A 19,679-nucleotide genomic window follows, 5' to 3' on the forward strand; every position below is an offset into this window, starting at 1 on the left:
TACGAAAAGATAGGTAATTGCTAGATTGTGAAACAGTAGTTTCAAACGTTTTGGTGGGTCATATTTACTGTGATGATATATTTGATATGGGCGACAATGCGGTGTGAGCGGAACCAAGCAATCCGATACCTAAATTATATTCACTGATACTTTCGTGAAAACATACTTGTCACTACATAACTACTGTGCGCGAAATGCAACAAAATTTCTGTGCTTTTACTTGACTTTTATGAATAGTAACTTGAGTAACTCGAGTAACTTGAGTAAGTAACAGAAGTAGAGGAAAACTACTTACTTGAGTACTTCCGAAAAGTAGAAGTACTTCGTTACTGACCACCTCTGAACATAACCGATATAGAATGTCTATGTCTATATGTGCATGTTTTTGAATTAGCTGGGTGGTGAGATTAAGAGGTAGGCTAGCTAGTAGCTATATACCCTTACAATTTTTCGTTATAACTAACCTAATTGAGTGTTTTCATGCGGCTCCATATGTACTCTGAACTTTGAAATGCGCCTCCGACATCCAAAAAGGCTGGGAACCACTGATACATACTATTATATATTCTCCCAACTCGTCAGCATGAAATGGGAAATTCCGAAGGTGACTGTCACTGCCAATGATATCTCAACGCGGCGCGCGATAACCCGAGCGTCATCTTGTGATTCCTGAAAATGTCGCAAATTCTTTTGATGATGACTTGGCAATAAACGCTATTTGTGCGCCACGTAAATGGACCGTCGTACATCCATCCATACAAAGGCAATTTCGCAACATGGAAATAGCAGTCTAAATTGTATGAATAATTTCAGTTGCATCAGTAATGTCATAAATTGATCCTCATTATTGAACACGAGAAACGTGTCGTCTGAGTAGCGATAGTACATGAATGGCCAATTTGCACTAGCAAACGATCTATTTTAGTGAAACCCTTATAGCCTAGAAAATGTTAGCCGGTAAGGACTAAGGAGTCGAGAGCAGATTCCATGGCAACGCCATCATTTTCCTTGCACGTAGTTTTTAAACTGAGTTAGACGTCTGAAGTCACCATGCGCAGTAGCCTATAGTTCGACAAACATAAATTTTGTTTGTTTACATATGGTTGGTAGCGAGATTGAGGTTTTGTATCTCCAGAAACTCATTTCTCTGCCATTGTTACATAAGCCTAAATATTCATGTTTGAGATTAATTACTTCAGGGGCGCCGGAGGCAAGCTAATTGTGTGTCGAAGATTTGAATGTGACAGGCATTTGTTATTGCAATATTGACTAACGAAACAGTTCCCAGGAATATCGAGGACAGAAAAAAATTTCAGTTCTACAGAATCATATATTGTGGTGTAAATCTGGGGCATTAGGTTGCGCTTGCATGGACGTGTCCAAAATCAGGGAAAAAAATGAAGTCTCCAAGAAATGCCCTGTCGGCAGGATCGTCCTTCTAATGACAATTGCTGGATTGGCTGGAGTTGGCATTGGGTGCCTTGCAATGTGGAGTGGAATTCACTTTCCTATCTCCACTCGATCGTCCTTGTCGCGAGAAACTATCTCCGGCCCTAATTTCATCCTGTTTTTGGCCGATGATGTAGGATATGGCGACTTTCAAGTGTACGGACATCCCACTCAAGAATGGACTGGTGTTGATAGGATGGCGAAGGAAGGAAAGCGGTTTACGCATTTCTACACACCTGCGGCCGTTTGCTCACCCAGTAGGGCTGCTATTCTCACAGGTATGCTGACATCATATTTCTTAGGCGGGAGGATTTTGGGCGGGAGAATTTACCACCTCCCCAAAATGGTACGACGAAAAATTAATTACCCGACAAGTAACATATTATCAGGTAGCAGGGATTATTGAACTGGTTTAGCACGGAGCCCTTTTGGTTTTTTGTTCGTTTTCGTGCGTGAACCACCGACATTTCTGAAGCCGAAGACGAAAACAAGGGGTCATAACTTTCATCCAATCTGAATTTTAACTATTTAATGCCTAAAAAGCTTACTAATGACTAAAAATGATGTTGTCATTTTCACATTCCATTCACGGCCTCATTACCGAAGGACGCTGTAGTTTTGTATTTTCTGAATTCCAACATTTCCCTTTCACATACCTCCTGAGACTAGTACGGGGGTCCCAAGTGATCCGTGGACCCCTTCAGAACACCCGTTAAATGGCTATGATATAGAGCTGATCACCTAAGCCAGTGGTTCCCAGCCTTTTTCATCTCATGCCCCCCTTGGCCGAAATTTGAGCCAAGATTCCCCCCTTAGGAGAAATCTGCCCGATGATTGAAAAAGGTCATTTTTACCGCGCAAACACCTGTTGACTGAAGAATAAGACGGGCGGTACCGAGTGTTTGTTACAGCAGGGCTGTATTAGCACTTTGTAGACCTCCAAAAACAATATGATTGGTCCCAATCAAAAAAAGTCTGGAAGGCTTGACTCAACAGACCCCCACACTTCCATTTGTGTTTTCGGCTTACCATGCACAATTCGCTAACATAACTGCAGTGAAAAATCAGTATGCATAAATTTACTGGTCTCGCGATTTTTCCCTCAAGTTTACGTATGCATTTGGCCAATAATATTGGTACTTTCATATATAGTAGGGTAGACCAGACTCGAGTCCGACTCGAGTCACCATTTTCTGATGACTCGACTTGACTCGAGTCATTTTCTCAAAATACGGACACGACTCGACTCGACTCGAGACAATCTGTGTATTGACTCGACTTGGACTCGAGTCATTGTGCATGACTCGAAACTATAAGACGACCAAGACCGACATTTCATTGTAATTTCGAAGAACAGTAAAGTGACCACCCTATTGGAATTTCGTCTATTGGTGCTGGTACTTGAAAATGCGACCAGAAACTGCTCAAAGTGAGGAAAATTCGTATATTATAAATCCAAATCATTCAATATCACCAAGCAGAGTTATAAGAAGTGGGCTTAATAAGACTTCAACTGGAAACTGAGCAGTCAACACAATGGCTTGGACTCGGACTCGAGTCATAAGACCATGACTCGGACTCGACCCTCTGCTCGGTGACTTGACTCAATGGTGAATTGAAAATGACTTGACTTGACTCTAGTTAAAACAAAACAATGAAAGCGAGATTGACCTGTGACTCGGAGCCTCGTGACTAGGTTACAGCCCTGATATATAACATACACGTTATCAGATTTCCTGCTGGAGGTCATGGAAATTTAGGACACCCATTCCGTTTCGGCAACATTCCCCAAAGTTTAACATGTCTTTTTTCGATCGGGTAGCTGTTCACTAGAAACAGAGCAAGGCTAGCGATCTCTTTGACTTGAATCGATGACGTTGAAATATTTTGTCACTGTCTGAAAATGTTGACTTGAAAATATAAGAAAAATACTTTCACTAGAGGCCTTGTTGTGATAGATTCGGCACGACATTTGCTCGCTTAGGATATATTTCATTGAGAGGCCGTCGCTGGCCTACAAAATTGTCTTGCGAACTGCAGCACATCTGAACTAGTTTAAAAAAACAAGGGGGAATTTATATGTGAAAAAGAGATTTCAAATAGCATTTGAACATACTCCCAGCAAAAAAAAACAGCCATAAGGAGCATACGTTCCGATATAACTGATTGACTACGTGACAGTTCTGACATGAACAATTTGGGAAATCCGTTACAATTCTAAAGTGGAATTCCTTCCTAAAAATTGCAAAATTTCCTTTAAGGGGGGAATTCCTCCCCGGTTAGGAACCACTGACGTAAGCTATCGGTAATTTTCTGACAGGCGAGGAAGCATTTATAAATACAAATGATCTAAATAAGTGGATCTATCGGGGGTCCGCGAAGCATTTTCAGGGGGCCCGCGAAGCCTCAAAATAGTTGATAATAAAATTTTTATTTTTTCAAAATCGGAAACTCACGAGGCAGTTTCGCTTCATTATTAATAAAAGTCTAGAGCTTACATCTGAGATGTTTACAAAAATCCGTTTCTCCAATGCTATACACAACCATTTTTCCATAATAACTTCAAGATAAGCTGCTAGATAGAAATGATCAGGTTAGATGTTCATTAAAAAAAAATTGTTTGTCATTAAAAAAAAATTGTTTGTCAATTTTGTTGCCATATTTGTTGCGATCATACCCAAATGTGTCGTCGGAATCGTTACGTGTTATTATTAACACATTCGCCACCACCTATATTTGTGGAATTGGATTTTCGGCACTCGTCCATATCAAATCGAAGACGCAGATTTTCAAGACACGACCATGTATTTTAAGAAATGCAGTTGCAGAATTCGCTTTGAAATAGAAGTCAACCCAATTTCTACATGAAATAATATGATCTTATTTTCAAGAAAAGTCGTTTAGTTGCTGTTTATCACTAAGCCTACAGTCGTCATTTGCGCAAGACAGGTGACGATTGAACGATAATTGAGCTAAATTTGAACTAAAACTTCGTGGGGGTCCGCGGGAGTCCGAGCCGGTCCAAAAGGGGTCCACGAAGACAAAAAGTTGAGAACCACTCATCTAGATTATAAAATAAGACGTAGTGAAAGTAATTTAATTGCCCTTCGCATCACATCGATTTTGTCAAGATTTAGTAGAGTAATAAATAATATTTATTGGCACCATATTTAGTTGAGAGTCAGTGCCCTGAAACTATACACTGTAGTATACAGTGCTTCGAATATTGTGGGTCGACATGAGCAGCCAATTTAGTTTTCCAATTCTCGTTACGGGAGGCGAAAAATTGAGGACAAATAAGTCCGCATCCAAAAGTGCATGATAAGACAGGTAAAATCTGATATGCTGCGGTTACGAAATATTGGGTTAGATTAAATCCAGCGCGTATGAACGAGGGAAACCCAAAAGACAATACTGCAGCTCTCACCTACGTCCTACGACAGCAGTAGTGTATCACAAATGAGCAGAGGTGGTCAGTAATGAAATACTTCCACTTTTTTGAAGTACTCAAGTAGATTACCGCTGTTTGCAGTACTTACTCAAGTAAATTCAATGTTCCGCTACTTCTACTTCGCAATATTTTGTGAATAACATACTTACTTTTTCTTTTTTCTATTTACAGTTCGTTAAGTAGAAGTATTATATTCTTCATATGAGAGGGAGAGAGAGAGAGAGAGATATGTGGTGACAGGAATATGTTCGCAGGAAAGTATCGGTCAATCACACACAAAATTGCACAAACCGGCTTATCATAAATATATGGGGTTGCAGAGCCTGTTTGATTATTCGAATTAAGGTAATCTCTAGAATTTGACGAAAGCTGTTTTAAGGATATCGATGTTAGACACCATATTCGAGTCGCCACGTATTATGTGTATTTTATTTCGGTTTCGTGGAAATTTAAGGTCGTATTCCTGTTCGTACTGCAATATTTAGTAAAATGATTGACGTAAAATCTCTCTTGATTCTGTCATCACATTTGAAAACCATGTTTCCCACTACATCAAAACTACGCGAAGTATCGCCTATATGTGGTAAACGATTTTGCAACCCTGAACCATTTGGTGGCATATGAGTAAAGTTGTTACTATATATAAACATATTTTCCAAGTAGTCAGTCAATGAATAATTCACCCAATTACTATTTAAATAAATATATACATATATATAAATCGGGTGTTTTCTGGAAATATAAGGTCGCTATCCTGTTCGTACCGGAGTATACGGTCAGGGTCAAGTATTTGCCCATGTATCATCCGGTGGACTACCAAGACGAGAAGTGACGATAGCAGAAGCTCTAAAAGAAGATGGCTATGTGAGTGGAATAACGGGGAAATGGCATCTTGGTAATTATATTGATCACACGGTATTGAATAAATAGATTTTATTGTCCGTAGTAGAAAAATTGTCCATACTAAAGGCATAAACAAGTATAACAACACCGACGGATATCACTTGCCATCGCATCATGGGTTTGATGCCATGAAGACAATCCTACCGTTCACTCAACATTGGTTTTGCCGACAGGATAAGGTCAGTTGATTCAATCCTGTTGAAATGAATGTTATCACAAAACTATAACATGTGGGCTATTCTCTTGCAGTCATACCTGCCCGGTACGTCGGATGCTTGCTTTCTTTACGAAAATGACCAAATTGTCGAGCAGCCGATCAATTTGGGTTCTCTGACTTCGAAACTTTTGAATGATACGATTAGTTTCATTACAAGCCACAAGGACGATCGCTTTTTGTATTTGATGTCGTTTCCACAAACACACGAAGCGCTTTTCTCGAATCGACGATTTCGAGGGAAGTCTAAACGAGGTTGGTGGAATACGTACAATGGACGATTGAACGAACAGTCGTACATATTTTATCAGTAGGGATCAGAATGATGCCCAGAATACAAAAACAGGTAGGCGCAAGGTATTATCATCATAAAGGTATCTCGTGATCTTGCTGGCGTCGCAAAACGCCTACACAATATTCTCTATACTATAATCTAGATTACAAGAGACTTTTTCCACCTATTGTCTTAAGTTGGGTGATCTCACGTTCGATCAAGCTCGGCAGTAGAGGCACGGTGCAAACCCCTAAAAGGCTGTCTGGTTGGAATGGCAGCTTGGCAGTATCAACCGTTCCTACACCACCGCCAAGGCCATTTTTTCTCAACGAATCTGCGTCAAGCTTACTTTACGGCTGTGTTGCGTAAGGTTCGCTTTAAACCCGTAGCCTACATAAAAACGAACATATAAATATGAATTCCATCACGCCACAGGAATACTAGAAATCGTCATCCTTTCCACCGCACCTTTGTGATAATGATTGTCCCGTGGAACAGCGCAATCAATTCCTCGCAGAACTGACACAACTCGTAAGTGAGTTGGATTGAAGTATCGTTGTGAGCAATAACTAACCGACTTCGTGTATTCTTACCTGACTGCTATAATCCAGACACAGTAAATCTCCCGTTGCGTGTATTGTAGATGAGGATAAACCAATCCGGCCTAATAACATATACACAAAAACACGCTGGCAATACACTAAATAAAAAAATACATTAATGCCGGTTGAAACAAAGAGCAGCGTAGAGCTCTGTTTACAGCGCGACGGCTACGCAAAGACTGCACGGTGAACATGTGCTAATCAGTGATGAGCTGATATTGATTTTTGAGAATCCGAATCCGTCCGACAGGTTGAGTGTCTGTGAAAATATCCGCCCGAATCCGAAGAATCTCATCCAACTATCCGACTATATCCGAAAATCTCGTCCAAGAATCAAAAATTCCATATCAAAAAAACGTCGCAGACTATCAATTGTACGCTACAACTAAGCTTAGATACAGTTATGCACTAAAAGAGCACTAATAGTATCGATGGAATGAGTAGAAACAAATTAAACAAAAATTGAACTCTTAATTATTGGAAGGTTTACACAAAGAGACAACGCCACTAATTTGAAGTAGGTGTGCGGATGAAAGTTGCATCTCGGATCGAAAGTAAATTAAAAAGGACTGCAATTTTTGGGCAATGAACATGTAAAACAACCAAGCATTGAATCATATTTCCCAATAAATATTAATAGGTAATAGAGGCCAATTGTTACCATGCAATTTTACTATGATGAGAGGTCAACATAGCGGATGCAATAATAATCTGCATTTGCCAACAAATGCTGGAAAGCCTGAAAGCTTGTTCAGTAGCAACTTGGTTATGCTTATAATACCATTGGTCAATCAGCTAAAATTTTGGGGCACAATGCTTACAGTTTAGTCACACAAAATGTCAATATACATAAAGGAAAGGACGTAGTTTATTTTTGTCCTTGATGATTTTGCGGCATATACACCGACTCATCATACGCATACACACGATCTGCGCATATGCATACCATGAGTGCATGATGTGCATATGCCGCTGGACAAGGAAGTGCAGATATAGCCTTTAGGGCTTTCTAGGTCATGCACCACCCCTCCATGCTATCCCAGTAATGCATGAGCGCCAAGCAGGGAAGCCATGGATACCAGTGTGACTAAACAGGTCTTTGGTCTGACCCGGCCGGGAATCGAACCCACGACCTACCGATCAAAAAGCCGGACGCTTAACCATTACACTATCTTGTCGGTTAAATGCTACAGCACCATGCTGAAGTTAAGTCCCACAAAAGATGTCCTAATTGCCTCCCCAGTAGCTGGTCGCTAGTTGTCTCGCCGACTTGTTTATTGGAAAGAGAAGAGACTTATCCTCAACTGTGCTGTATCCTTGACCTTTCGGACATGGATTGGAAGGTGCGATGTACCACTTGAAAACTTGTGTTGTTTCACTTGAAAATAGCAATTATTGCATTTGGCAAATCCAGTGTCTCATATATCTGGGTATAATCTCTCCACACTTCACTCTTGCTGTAATATCTTGGTTAGTAGGCCTACTAGCTCTCAAGACGTCGATGTTCCTCAATCCATTACAATGAAGAAACGAAAATTAGCTGAAAGGAAATGACTGCTCAAATCGATAATCAGGCGTCGGGGTTTGACGACATTCAAGATCTTTTAAAAACGCAATGAAATGAACACTTTGAGCAGTTGATGGAGTTCCACTAAGAGACATGTCGCATCCCTGAAGCACTGATCACCGATTCTTGCCGATGACTTCCAAATTTTGGTTTGGTGTCTGGAATTTAAATCACAAAAAAGGTCAACATGCCACGTCGGTACCTTAAATCCCGGTTTCCATGGACAGTTTCCGCTGAGTTTGCCTTTTTTAGACAATCTCGACGGCAGTTATATAGTAAAAGCCGGTTTTTACGTGTATTTTGTGGCGAATTGATATATTCAGTCGCCTCTGTATAATCGCCGAACACTCAAAACAAAAAGAGAGTACTGATTGCAAAAAAGTGGACGATTGAGCGTCCTCGGAGGACAATTTTGTTTTATTGAAAAAGAGGATAAATCTCCCTAAAAGAGGACAGACGTATCCATATTACTGTGGAGTTTTTACATTCAGCATCAAGTTCCAACTGCAATGGTAGGGGAAAAGTATGACGCATAGAAGTTGATCAAAATGTCCGAGTAATGTTAGCTCCAATGATTATAACCTACGGTTTGTGGCGGGTTCGCACTGGCAAAATTGGCTATTACGAAAGAGGGCACCGGATGATGGTGAGTTGGATAAATCGGTACTTTTCCTTCCTTTACCTTTCGATACTGGGCTATGTTTATCATGCAGAAGTAATAACACTTGTCATAAACATTTTTTCTCCAATCTAGAATGGCAAAGGACAATGATGACATATTAGGAATTAGCGCCCAAAAATTAGCCAAGAACAATTAAAAAATCAAGCCAAAACTTTTTAACCCGATTTTGATACGAATCGTAATTGCTAGGGATGGTGTGAACGTGAGGTTCACGTTCGCGTTCTGTGTGTGAACCTCAGAAATTTAGAGGTTCACGCTCACAAACGAACCTTAGTAGGTTCTGCACTGTGAACCTTTTTCATATATTAAAATTTTCACTTTATTATAACATATTTGGTTGAAATATATTGCGTTTCAACTGCGGGTCACTATATGCATGGCGCTGGCAGCATAAAAATCAACACTAAACGAGCATGCACCTTTGACAATCTCAAAAAAATTAGTTGCTTTATACAAACGTATGTTTGAATATTTAATGACGCTGCGAGCTTGACCCGCAATCACACAACATCAGTACAGAAATAAACTACATGTAGGTAGGTAGTCCGCGACGGATGCTTATTCAACCAATCAATGAAATTGATATCATTGTGTATAAGAAATCTAGCAGGCGTACTGCGTCAATCTTGAATTCATATGTTTATTGTATGTTTATTGTATTGTATTGACTACGGCTGTATAACTTGTTAACGGGGTGATATCGGTAGCAAGTATAGAAACCCGCTTTACACTCTTGCTCAATAGCTCAGTATCAACAGGGCAATACTCAGACGCCGAATAAGTTGTCCGGTCTGGCCTGGACCGTAAAGGCGGAAGCTTATATTCCCATGCAAACACTCGTCGAAATTGTCGGCAAAGCGACGGAGGATATTGATTTTATGGGATTATTATATCATTTGATTGCCCCAGTTGATACATTTGACGACCTCTAAAACGTCAATATGTACTTCAGCATTGTGGCATTGTGTGGCACGAGTCGTCGCTAGGTATCGTGTTCAACAATATAGGCTCTCACTTCACTGAAATGTAGCGTTGGAATTAGCAATATGACGTCACGTGACGTCATGAGGTTCACGTTCGTGTTCACACAGAACCTTTCAAAAAGGTTCGCGTTCACACGAACCCGAACCTTTCAGAGGTTCACACCATCCCTAGTAATTGCCCACTCCTGCTATAGATTGTTGTTCAGGTTAAGTGCGAACATGGATCGTGCTGAATCTTTGCTCCGTGCACCGTTTACGCAGTTGACTTTAGTTTAGAGCAGAGGTCTCAAAATTAAATGTGCTCGCGGGTGAATTACCAGGTTTGTGATGACGCCGCGGGCTGCGAAATCAATAGGGGTGTTCAATGTATTTTCAAGTGGGCCTTATTTATCGGGATGAAATTGTGCGATTGTCCATAAACATATTGTCACAATGTGATTTGCCATATTGAAGCAATTCAGGCCTGGCACAGAAGAAATCACAATTATAACTATTTGAATAGAAATGTTGTATTTGGTGGAGCAGTGGTCCCCAAAGTGGGTGCCAGTGCCCCCTGGGGGCGTACCGGAAAATTTCATTGTTACTTGACAATTTTGATCCTGCCTATCTGTGGACTAATTTAGCAGTAGGCAGAATCCGATGGTTCATTGTGTGCAAGGTGTGATGGCTTTTCAAATGAAACCGTCCTTCGAGAATTTAATCTCTGTTTCAAACAGTGCTGCGACCGTGACCTTCGACACGGAGTTCCGGTTGCGAGAAACCATAACCTAATTGACGGGCATATTTTCTAAAATTGATGAGTAGAATATATCCGTTTAAGTGATGATGAAACCTGATAAAGGTGAAAATTGCAGTGTCCAGATTAAGTCCGTGATATTTGATTCGAAATTTTGCGACACGTGAACTGTTCCAGTTCTCAAGCTTGCATGAGCTACCTGTCCAGCTCGAATACCCGATTTTGATGGAGAAACATAAATCAATCATATCAGAACACTGCATGTAGATGTGGTGATTTGATTCCAGAATATATTCCAATTAGAAATTCCTTACCGGATTATCAATCCATTCTGTAAAGTTTCCGAGCATGAAATGATTGAGGAGGTGATTACATTGTAGTGTAGAACAATTTGGAGTTCAACCCCAAACTCATTATATCCAATCAATCGTTTTGGATACACAATTAAATCAAATAGAATCAAAATACTCTCACTATGGAGTCGGGTTGACATTTTCGTCGTTGTCGCGTTTTCAGTGCCGTGAAAAAGTTCCTAACGCACGGCAAAATCGGACTTAACATTACGAGACGCGGAGGCTGGAGATTTTAGAATGAGATTGTTCTTATCAAAACTCAGACTCCATATGAGGAGGATGACGATAATAATGCACCAGCTTCATCCGTCTCAGTATTAGCTGTAATAAATGCTGAACAGCTTTCGTTTTATGATTTAGGCGTGGTGACGGGGTCGGTAGGCGCTACCACTTTATTCGTTGTCCAGGGGGGTGGTAGCTCAAGAATTTTTGGGAAACACTGTGGTAGAGAGTATAGGCATAACTGTTGTTTGATGCGAGTTGCAGGTTTTAGGAGGAATTTTAGAGTGAACTTTTCAAATCAAATAAAAGACATGTGACAAGTGTGACCACCATGAAGTCCCATTTTCAAATCGGAATATGCCATTATGACGTGGGTGCAGCCTTTGTCCTACCACGTGATATTGCCACTCAGCCGCCACCGTAGCAACTATAGTAGAGAATTGGAAATAACACTGTGTATAGTAAATCAGCAATCGTATCACCAAATATGCCGTTTCAAAAATCGATTTGATTTTTCGTCAAACATGATCAGTCTCAGATCTAAGATCTAAAATCTCAATCGTGGAACTGTTCTTTCGTGTAGCCATGGAATAAACAGATGAAAGACTTGCGTCATATATGCTCCATCATATCATATTGCGTTATAGGACCCTACGGGGACAGCATCAACGAGATGGGCTGGGCGATCAATGAAGTACTGGATCACCTTGTTAAGCTTGGGATTGATTCGAAGACTTTTGCGCTATTCCTATCTGATCACGGAGCAGTGCGACGCGGTTGTGGCGAAGATGGCTCAAACAGACCGTTTCGAGGAGAAAAGTTTACCACGTGGGAAGGAGGTGTGCGGGTGCCAGCGGTCTCTTGGTGGCCAGGCGTCATAGAGCCAAACACCGTTAGCCACGATGTGTTGAGCACCCTAGACATTTTACCTACAGTTATGAAGCTTGCAAGTAAGTAATTATATAGTATGGGTGTGCACTATGCACTGTGCGCTGTGCAACCAGCGGCAAGTCGAGCCATATGCTGCCCGCATATAGCATGTAGGGGAGATGTGGTACCGATGGATCACTGGGACCGAAAATACTTTGAAAATTCTCTATGATAATTCCATGATTATACTCCGTGAACTTGTCTAAAGTTGCATGCTGGCAACATCTTTCCTCACATACAAAAAAATTCGACGTGCGCGAGCTATGGGGTCTCTCACAGATGTTTTTTGTTTTGGGGGGTGTAAACTAAATTTAAATCGACATATACATTTTTCTTTGAAACCTTCAACACGAACAAACCAGCAATCATTTTTTTGTGAAGTGTAGGGCTTGTATCAGGCTATATAATGGCACCTATGATTTTATTCAGTACCTTCCTTGGGTGGAATTTTTTCGATTCATGTATAAAATTCGTAGGGTGGGGACCGATGATACAATAGCCAAATCAAGCACAATAATCAAGCATACTAATCATGAAACAAATGAAACATGCCTACGTACAGAAAATCTTTATGTAATATTTACATATGATGTTTTATCGCTATAACGAGGTATTTGGAAGTCACACTGTCGATTTTCGGGCAATATGTATGTACCCTCGAATTTATAAGTTCGAGCCTGAATCGAAACGTGATTTTGTGACAACGTTTGAGTTAATATTCATTCTATTTTTTGACGGTTGCGACCAAACATTGTTCTTTGGCTTGCTGTAGCTTAGATTATAATACTGAGCAAGAAAAGTTGTCACGTTTGAGTTTTTTAGGGTATATGTGTCATAGGTCCCCGGGTCGTGTGCCATTGGACCCACCGGGTGGGGACCGATGATACGTTCGAGCATCAAATTTTGAACGTCCATAAATATTTTTTGAAAAGACGGATATTCATGTATATGTGCGCGATAGGTAGAGCTTGTATCAAAGTGCTGAGCCAGCAAAAGATCTGATGTTTTTGGCTGAACATTTTGGGGCCAGCGATCATTTTCCAATTTTTGATCCATCGGTACCACATCTCCCCTATATTGCGGCCCGCGCAGATGTAGCAATTTTTAATATGGTATAAGTCCGCAAGAAATTTTCGCTAAACTCAATAGGGACTGAGGGGATGGCTAAAACACAACTGTATCATTAAAATATAGACATGCTGACTATGCATTTTAATGTCTTAACAAAATTGATTCTGTAACCTGAAATTTGATTACGCGCTTCGCATGATTGGCTTCGCGATAAGGTGTGCACGATTGTTGTGAGCAGACCGATACCCGGTTTTATTGTCTAGTTTCGCTATCACCTTTGTCAATTCTTAATGAGATGCTGGTCTTTGCAACTACCAAAAAGCGTATGAGCGGCCCGAGTTTTCATGGCGTTTTTTTACATTAGGTTATTTTACAATTGGTTTACAGCACATCAGTGACGTGCGGCGAGGTAATGACGTCTTTAGAGTCAGATTCACAAATATATAAACCGAATTTGGTAGCTGATTCAGTTAATGACTATTTTTTTTATCACATTAGCATTTATCGCCCGGAAGTTACGTAAGAAGCTACAATGCATGTCCACAACTGAAAATAGGTATGGAGGAAAATACATTACAGCGACATCAGAAAAGGCATGCATTTCTGATGATCCGACAATATTTATTCTTTCGGATTCAGTGCGACAATAACATTCTTTCCATACCAGTTATTATAGTTTCTGTGGTGCTTATGACGAATTGCTCAATCATAAGTGAGGCTTGGCCCGTCTGTGCATCATCTGTGCCCCACCTCCCCTTTCGTGCTATATTTTGAACAATAACTAGGGGAGATGTGGTACCGATGGATCACAAATTACAAAATGATCTCTGGCCCTTAAATCTTCAGCCGAGAATAGCAGATCTTTTGCTGGCCTAACACTTCGACACAAGCTCTACCTATCGCGGACATTTACATGAATATCCGCCTTTTCAAAAAATATTTATAAACGTTTAAAATTTGTTGCTCGGACGTGTCTTCGGTCCCCACCCGGTGGGTCCAAAGACACACGACCATGGGACCTATGAGACATACGCTCAAAATCGCAAATTTGTTAACTTGTTTTGTTGTGTACTATAAGCTAAGCTACAGCAAGCCAATGAAGAATGTTTCTTTGCGACCTTCAAGAATAAAATAGATTATATCAACTCAAATGTTGGCATAAAATCATGTTTTGATTTATGCCTAAACTTACAAAATTAATGCCACATACATATTACCCGAAAATCGACATTTTGACTTTCAAATACCTCGTAATAGCGACAAAACACCGCAGGTAACTATGATTTACAGCCAATATATATGTAGGCGAGTTTCTGTTGTTGAGTGATTAGTCGGTCCAACTATTTTACTTGATTCGGCTATGGTACCATATGTCCCCCACCCCATAAATATTGTAATTGACTTGAAAATAGTCCACTCGAGGATGGTATTGATTCAAAAAATATGTGCCATTATATACCCTGATACAAGCCCTATACCTCACATCAAAAATCATGGCTGGTTGGTTAGTCAAAAAGGTGATATAGAAAAATGCAAATGTCGATCCATATTTACTTTACACCCCCTAAAACGTAAATCATTCGTCACAGACCCCATAACTCATGCAGGTCGAATATTTTTGCATGTGAGGAAAGATTCTGTCAGCATGTAGGCTACTTGTAGACAAAATCACGGAGTGTAATCATGGAATTATCATGGAGAATTTTTCAAGTATTTTCGGTCCCAGTGATCCATCGGTACCACATCTCCCCTATGCAGATTCCACGATTTTGGGTGTAAAATGTCCAAAATTTAGTCATCCAATCGGTATTAAAATCATTGAAGGTTTACACAAATTTGTTTTATTCATCCTGGCGGCGGCTGAGACACTGTATCACTTGCCTCCCCTGACTGCCCGTCACTTGGGTACAGAGGTGGTCAGTAGCCATGTACTTCTAATATTCTGGAGTACTCCAGTAATTTTTGCCTACTTAATCAAGTGGTTATGTTTTAGACTACTTTCAAGTATCCTTGAATACATCCTATGAACAGTTTGGATATTGTAATGTTGATAGTTGTTTTGAGGTTAGTATGCACTCCATTTGTAACTGATATTTTCTAGAGAACCGCACCATATAGCCCCTGTATCACGCTAAGTGATTATATTTTCAATCATTCTACCTCTTTTAAGTGTCATTAGTCATTTTGCATTCGTCGCGAAGATAGTCTTGCAATTTGGACATTATCCACATCCGAATAACAGCTAGAAGTGTTGTGGCGAGATAGCGCAGTGGTATAATCCGCGGCTGCAACACCAATGGGTGCGGGTTCGAGTCCGATCGAGGTCGACATCCGAATTCCGATACCTAAGTGTTGGAGGTTTACCTAGGCTCCTCCTCGCCACCTCATCCGCGTCAGCGGTGTCTTACAAAAGCCTAGAGGTGGGCCGTGCTATAAGTCGGCAGTCACGAAAAATAAGCAAAATACCGGTCTGGTGTAAATGACCATAGCAGTCGACAAACACCATTAATACCCCCAACACAAACAAACAAACAGCTAGAAGTATACGATCCTTGAAACTACTCACTTGAGTACTAATGAAACCTTTCATTTACTCTTTCCAGATGAAGTAGGTAAGTCTACTTATACTTCAGTAGTGTAACACTGACTACTTTCACCGCCTCTTTCGGTTTATGCATGGTCATTGGAAATTTCACATATCTATGTACACTTTAACAAAACATGTCGAGTCACTCAGCATCATTTTATCAGACAAGCGAAGGCGCATCTCATCTCGCATCATCGACGGCAAGTCATTCGTAGATGTAATTACCAAGAGAGAGGACATTCATTCCAAGGCAGCAGACAGACCTTTATTCTTTTATTGTTCCAACTTGCTGACTGCAGCTCGTTTTCGAAACTACAAGATCCATTATTATGCAAGCAATCAGTCAAGTAAGTTGCGGTGATGGCCTACTATACTCACTGTGAAGCCTTTACTGTACACTGGCTAGACCAGTGGTTCCCAACCGCGGCCCCCGGCCGGCGTTCTTGCGGCCCCCACAAAAATATTAAGAAATCGATTTATGACATAAAATAAAATTTATATTTATGAAATACTCTTGTTTGCTTGGAGTCTGGAGTTTTTAATTAGGATTGCATGAAAGTTGTGAGTAGACTACTAACGTTAAGTCACTGCTGTTTCAATGCAGTCTGCCACTGCCCTAACTGTCCAGTAGAACGAGCAGTAGCCATAGATGTAGCCTAGGTATTGATAACTAATCTACGAATAGATGTACGACACGTGACTCACGGTTGAATACGCCGACAGGCGTACTGCTGAGCCGGCTAAAAGCAGCATAATTGGTAGTCCTATAGCTCGCGACCCAAGCGTCCGAATAATTTGATATGTCGGTCTTCATCGAAAGCTATAGTGCCGCACTGATTCCAAAAATACGAATTGAAATCTCGCCAGGGCCTCGGTCATCTTCAAATTTGTATTTTCAGAATCAGTGCGACACTTGCTTTCGTTTAAGACCAGACATATTAGACATATTAAATTTGGACGCTCGGATCGCCAGTTATAGGACAACTAATTATGCTGCTTTTACCGGACTCAGCAGTAGGCCTCTCGGCGTTTAAACCGCGTGCCAAGTGCTGCGCATCAATCCGTATGTTAGAAATCATTGTTTAAGGCAAAACCCGGCAGCAGCTGTCCAGTTCTCCTCGATTTTACTCTATTTTGTGAACTTTTAACTGATCTAAAGCAGTCACAAATTCTATAAAGCTGAAGTAGGTTAATCGGTCATTTGGTCAAGTTTTGGGTAGGCCTATATTAAAGTTTTGAATGATGTCAGAACAGCCTTCAAAGACAGTGCGTACAATTCAGCAGGAAAATCGTGTTCTTCAAAGTGATTGGGAAGAAAAGTATTTTCATATTGAGGTAAACAACAAAGCCCATTGCCTTCTTTGTCCTGTAACGATAAGTAGTGTTAAATATTGGGTCAACTTTGATGCTGTATAATTTTTGCTGTACTTGATGAGTGTATTCGTACGGCCCCAACCGTACTCTGAAAATCTAAATTTGGCCCTGACACCGAAAAAGGTTGGGAACCACTGGGCTAGACCATGCGATATAACTGATAAAAAAATATGTTCTGTTTCATATTTCACGATCGCTATCTCTGAACAGGCAACGAACTTGTCAACGAAGGTCATGCAAAATGTTTAATGGATACTCCCCGACGTATTCGTGAGTATGGAATCCAGCAATCGTGTGAGAATAACTTCGTCAAGCAAGACCCTCCATTGATGTTCAATTTGGAATATGATATCGAGGAACACATTGCCTTAAATCCCAAAAGTCGACGATATAAAAAGATTTTGACAGAGCTAACAAAGCAGGTGAACATTCACGCCACATCCATTGAAGATGTCGAATCCGAAATCAACAAGCCTTTTTTGCCAAAGTTGCAGCCATGCTGCGATCCTCCTCTGTGCATGTGCAATTACGAGGAATAAGCACTGACTGCCCAATGGAGACCACAGGCTAACCCTTCCCCATTTATGACACATCCGAATGTGCAAAGTGCGCAATCTGGGGATGCGATTATTCTCAGTCTATGCTGTTCTTCAGCGAACCAACGATCTTTATCATTACTGAAATAGAATCGAATCATCCAGTGGCGGCTCGTGACAATATCGGGTGGTGGGGCAAGGGCTGCAAGCGACTTTTTATCAAGATGACGTCACAATGGCGTTTTCCAACGTAAACAAGTAACTTAATGATGGTACGGTAACATGAATTTCCCGGCAACAGTGATTTTAACGTATGTGCCACGAGAGGTCCGCTGGTGAGCTGTGACTTGAAGTGTGGTAACCGCGTAAACGGCGTACGGAACAAAGATTCAACACGGTTCATGTTCGCATTAGACCTGACTAATTATCTGCAGAAATGGAAAGGACTATAACTCGAGAGATAGCGTAAGCCTAATTGGAAAGGTCAACGAATTCGGACAGATACGCAATTGTTATCTCATAGATTGGGCCTGTCCTATTGAATCCAAAACATCATTGTAAAGGACTAAGAATAGCAGACTCGGAAATTTGGTCTCGGTACAGCATAAGAGATTTTGGCCTTGAAACTGGAGACTGTAACACGACACATACGTTTTTATTACTGTCTTATAGGTCTGCTGCGAAATCGCCTTTGAAAAATATATTACCGAATAAATACGTGGATGAAAGCCCTAAACTTGGTACACTGTTACATGACATTATCGAGAAGTGGCCTCATGGCCCTTTTCGGTATGGTACACTGTCAAAATTAATGCGAACAGACCAACACCGAATTTTGCGTAAAATTTACTGAGGAATAGGCTGATCAAGTGACGGGGGGGTTGTACGCAAATGGCTTGAAGGCCACAATTTCACGGTGAAATTGACATTGGAGAATATACGATCAAAGTAAATATTTGAATGCAAACTGAGAATGATATCATCATCTCACTTAACGTTACCGCAGATACACCGGCTTTTGCGTGAAATCCGCAATGTGTTGTAGGCTAAAGTGTCAGATCGGAGCACATCTTTACCATACTCGACCTTGATAACGAAATTACTGCCCTAATCATTGAGTGTCAACCTTGAGACTTGGCACAGCGTTCGATACTAAAATCAAGACATACCGTGCAAAAGCTTATGACGGATCTAGGTAAGGAGCATCGTTAAAATCAATAGAGACCAATACCGGCTTTGCGTATAATCTGTTAGCGATAAATGACGAGTCAGCTCTCACTCGAATTAGGAAACGAAATTACCACTAACACAGTTCAGTGACAAACTTAAAACTTGGTACAGCGTTCGATACTAACATTAAGACTTACCGTGCCAAATGTCATAACCGATCTCAGTATTGAACACCGTCAAAACCAATGGATACCAATACCGGCTTTTGAGTAAAATCTGTTTGCGATACATGACGGATCAGCACACACTCAACTTCGGAAACGGAATTACTACCCTAAACTTTAAGTAGAAACCCTGAAACTTGGGGCAGTGTTAAATACCACCATCACGACATGACATAACAAGTTTCAAGAGTTTTCATGGTGTGAAACCCCATTAAAATCGACCTATACCAGCAAAGGTCGACTAAACGCATATGACGGTAACAGAGTTCAGCTATAGATACGATTGTTACATCACACCTTAAGGGCACAGAGCTATCGTGCCCCGGTTGCTCGGTAATTTTATGAATAGGA

The 19,679-nt window shown here is 40.8% G+C and overlaps 1 protein-coding gene across 1 annotated transcript; it reads left to right on the plus strand.

Moving 5' to 3' along the window:
- Positions 1-1,120: 1,120 nt before the first annotated feature.
- Positions 1,121-19,327, plus strand: LOC145449973 (arylsulfatase-like). The gene is made up of 7 exons (XM_080328414.1): positions 1,121-1,727; positions 5,646-5,795; positions 5,870-5,982; positions 6,053-6,272; positions 12,084-12,386; positions 16,189-16,371; positions 17,609-19,327. The coding sequence occupies exons 1-7, from the start codon at positions 1,370-1,372 to the stop codon at positions 17,935-17,937; spliced, it is 1,656 nt and encodes a 551-aa protein (XP_080184540.1). The 5' UTR covers positions 1,121-1,369; the 3' UTR covers positions 17,938-19,327.
- Positions 19,328-19,679: the final 352 nt, after the last annotated feature.

The sequence above is a fragment of the Botryllus schlosseri genome, chromosome 11 (genome assembly GCF_051294905.1).
Source record: "Botryllus schlosseri isolate E-star chromosome 11, Bs_hap1, whole genome shotgun sequence".
Taxonomy (NCBI): domain Eukaryota; kingdom Metazoa; phylum Chordata; class Ascidiacea; order Stolidobranchia; family Styelidae; genus Botryllus; species Botryllus schlosseri.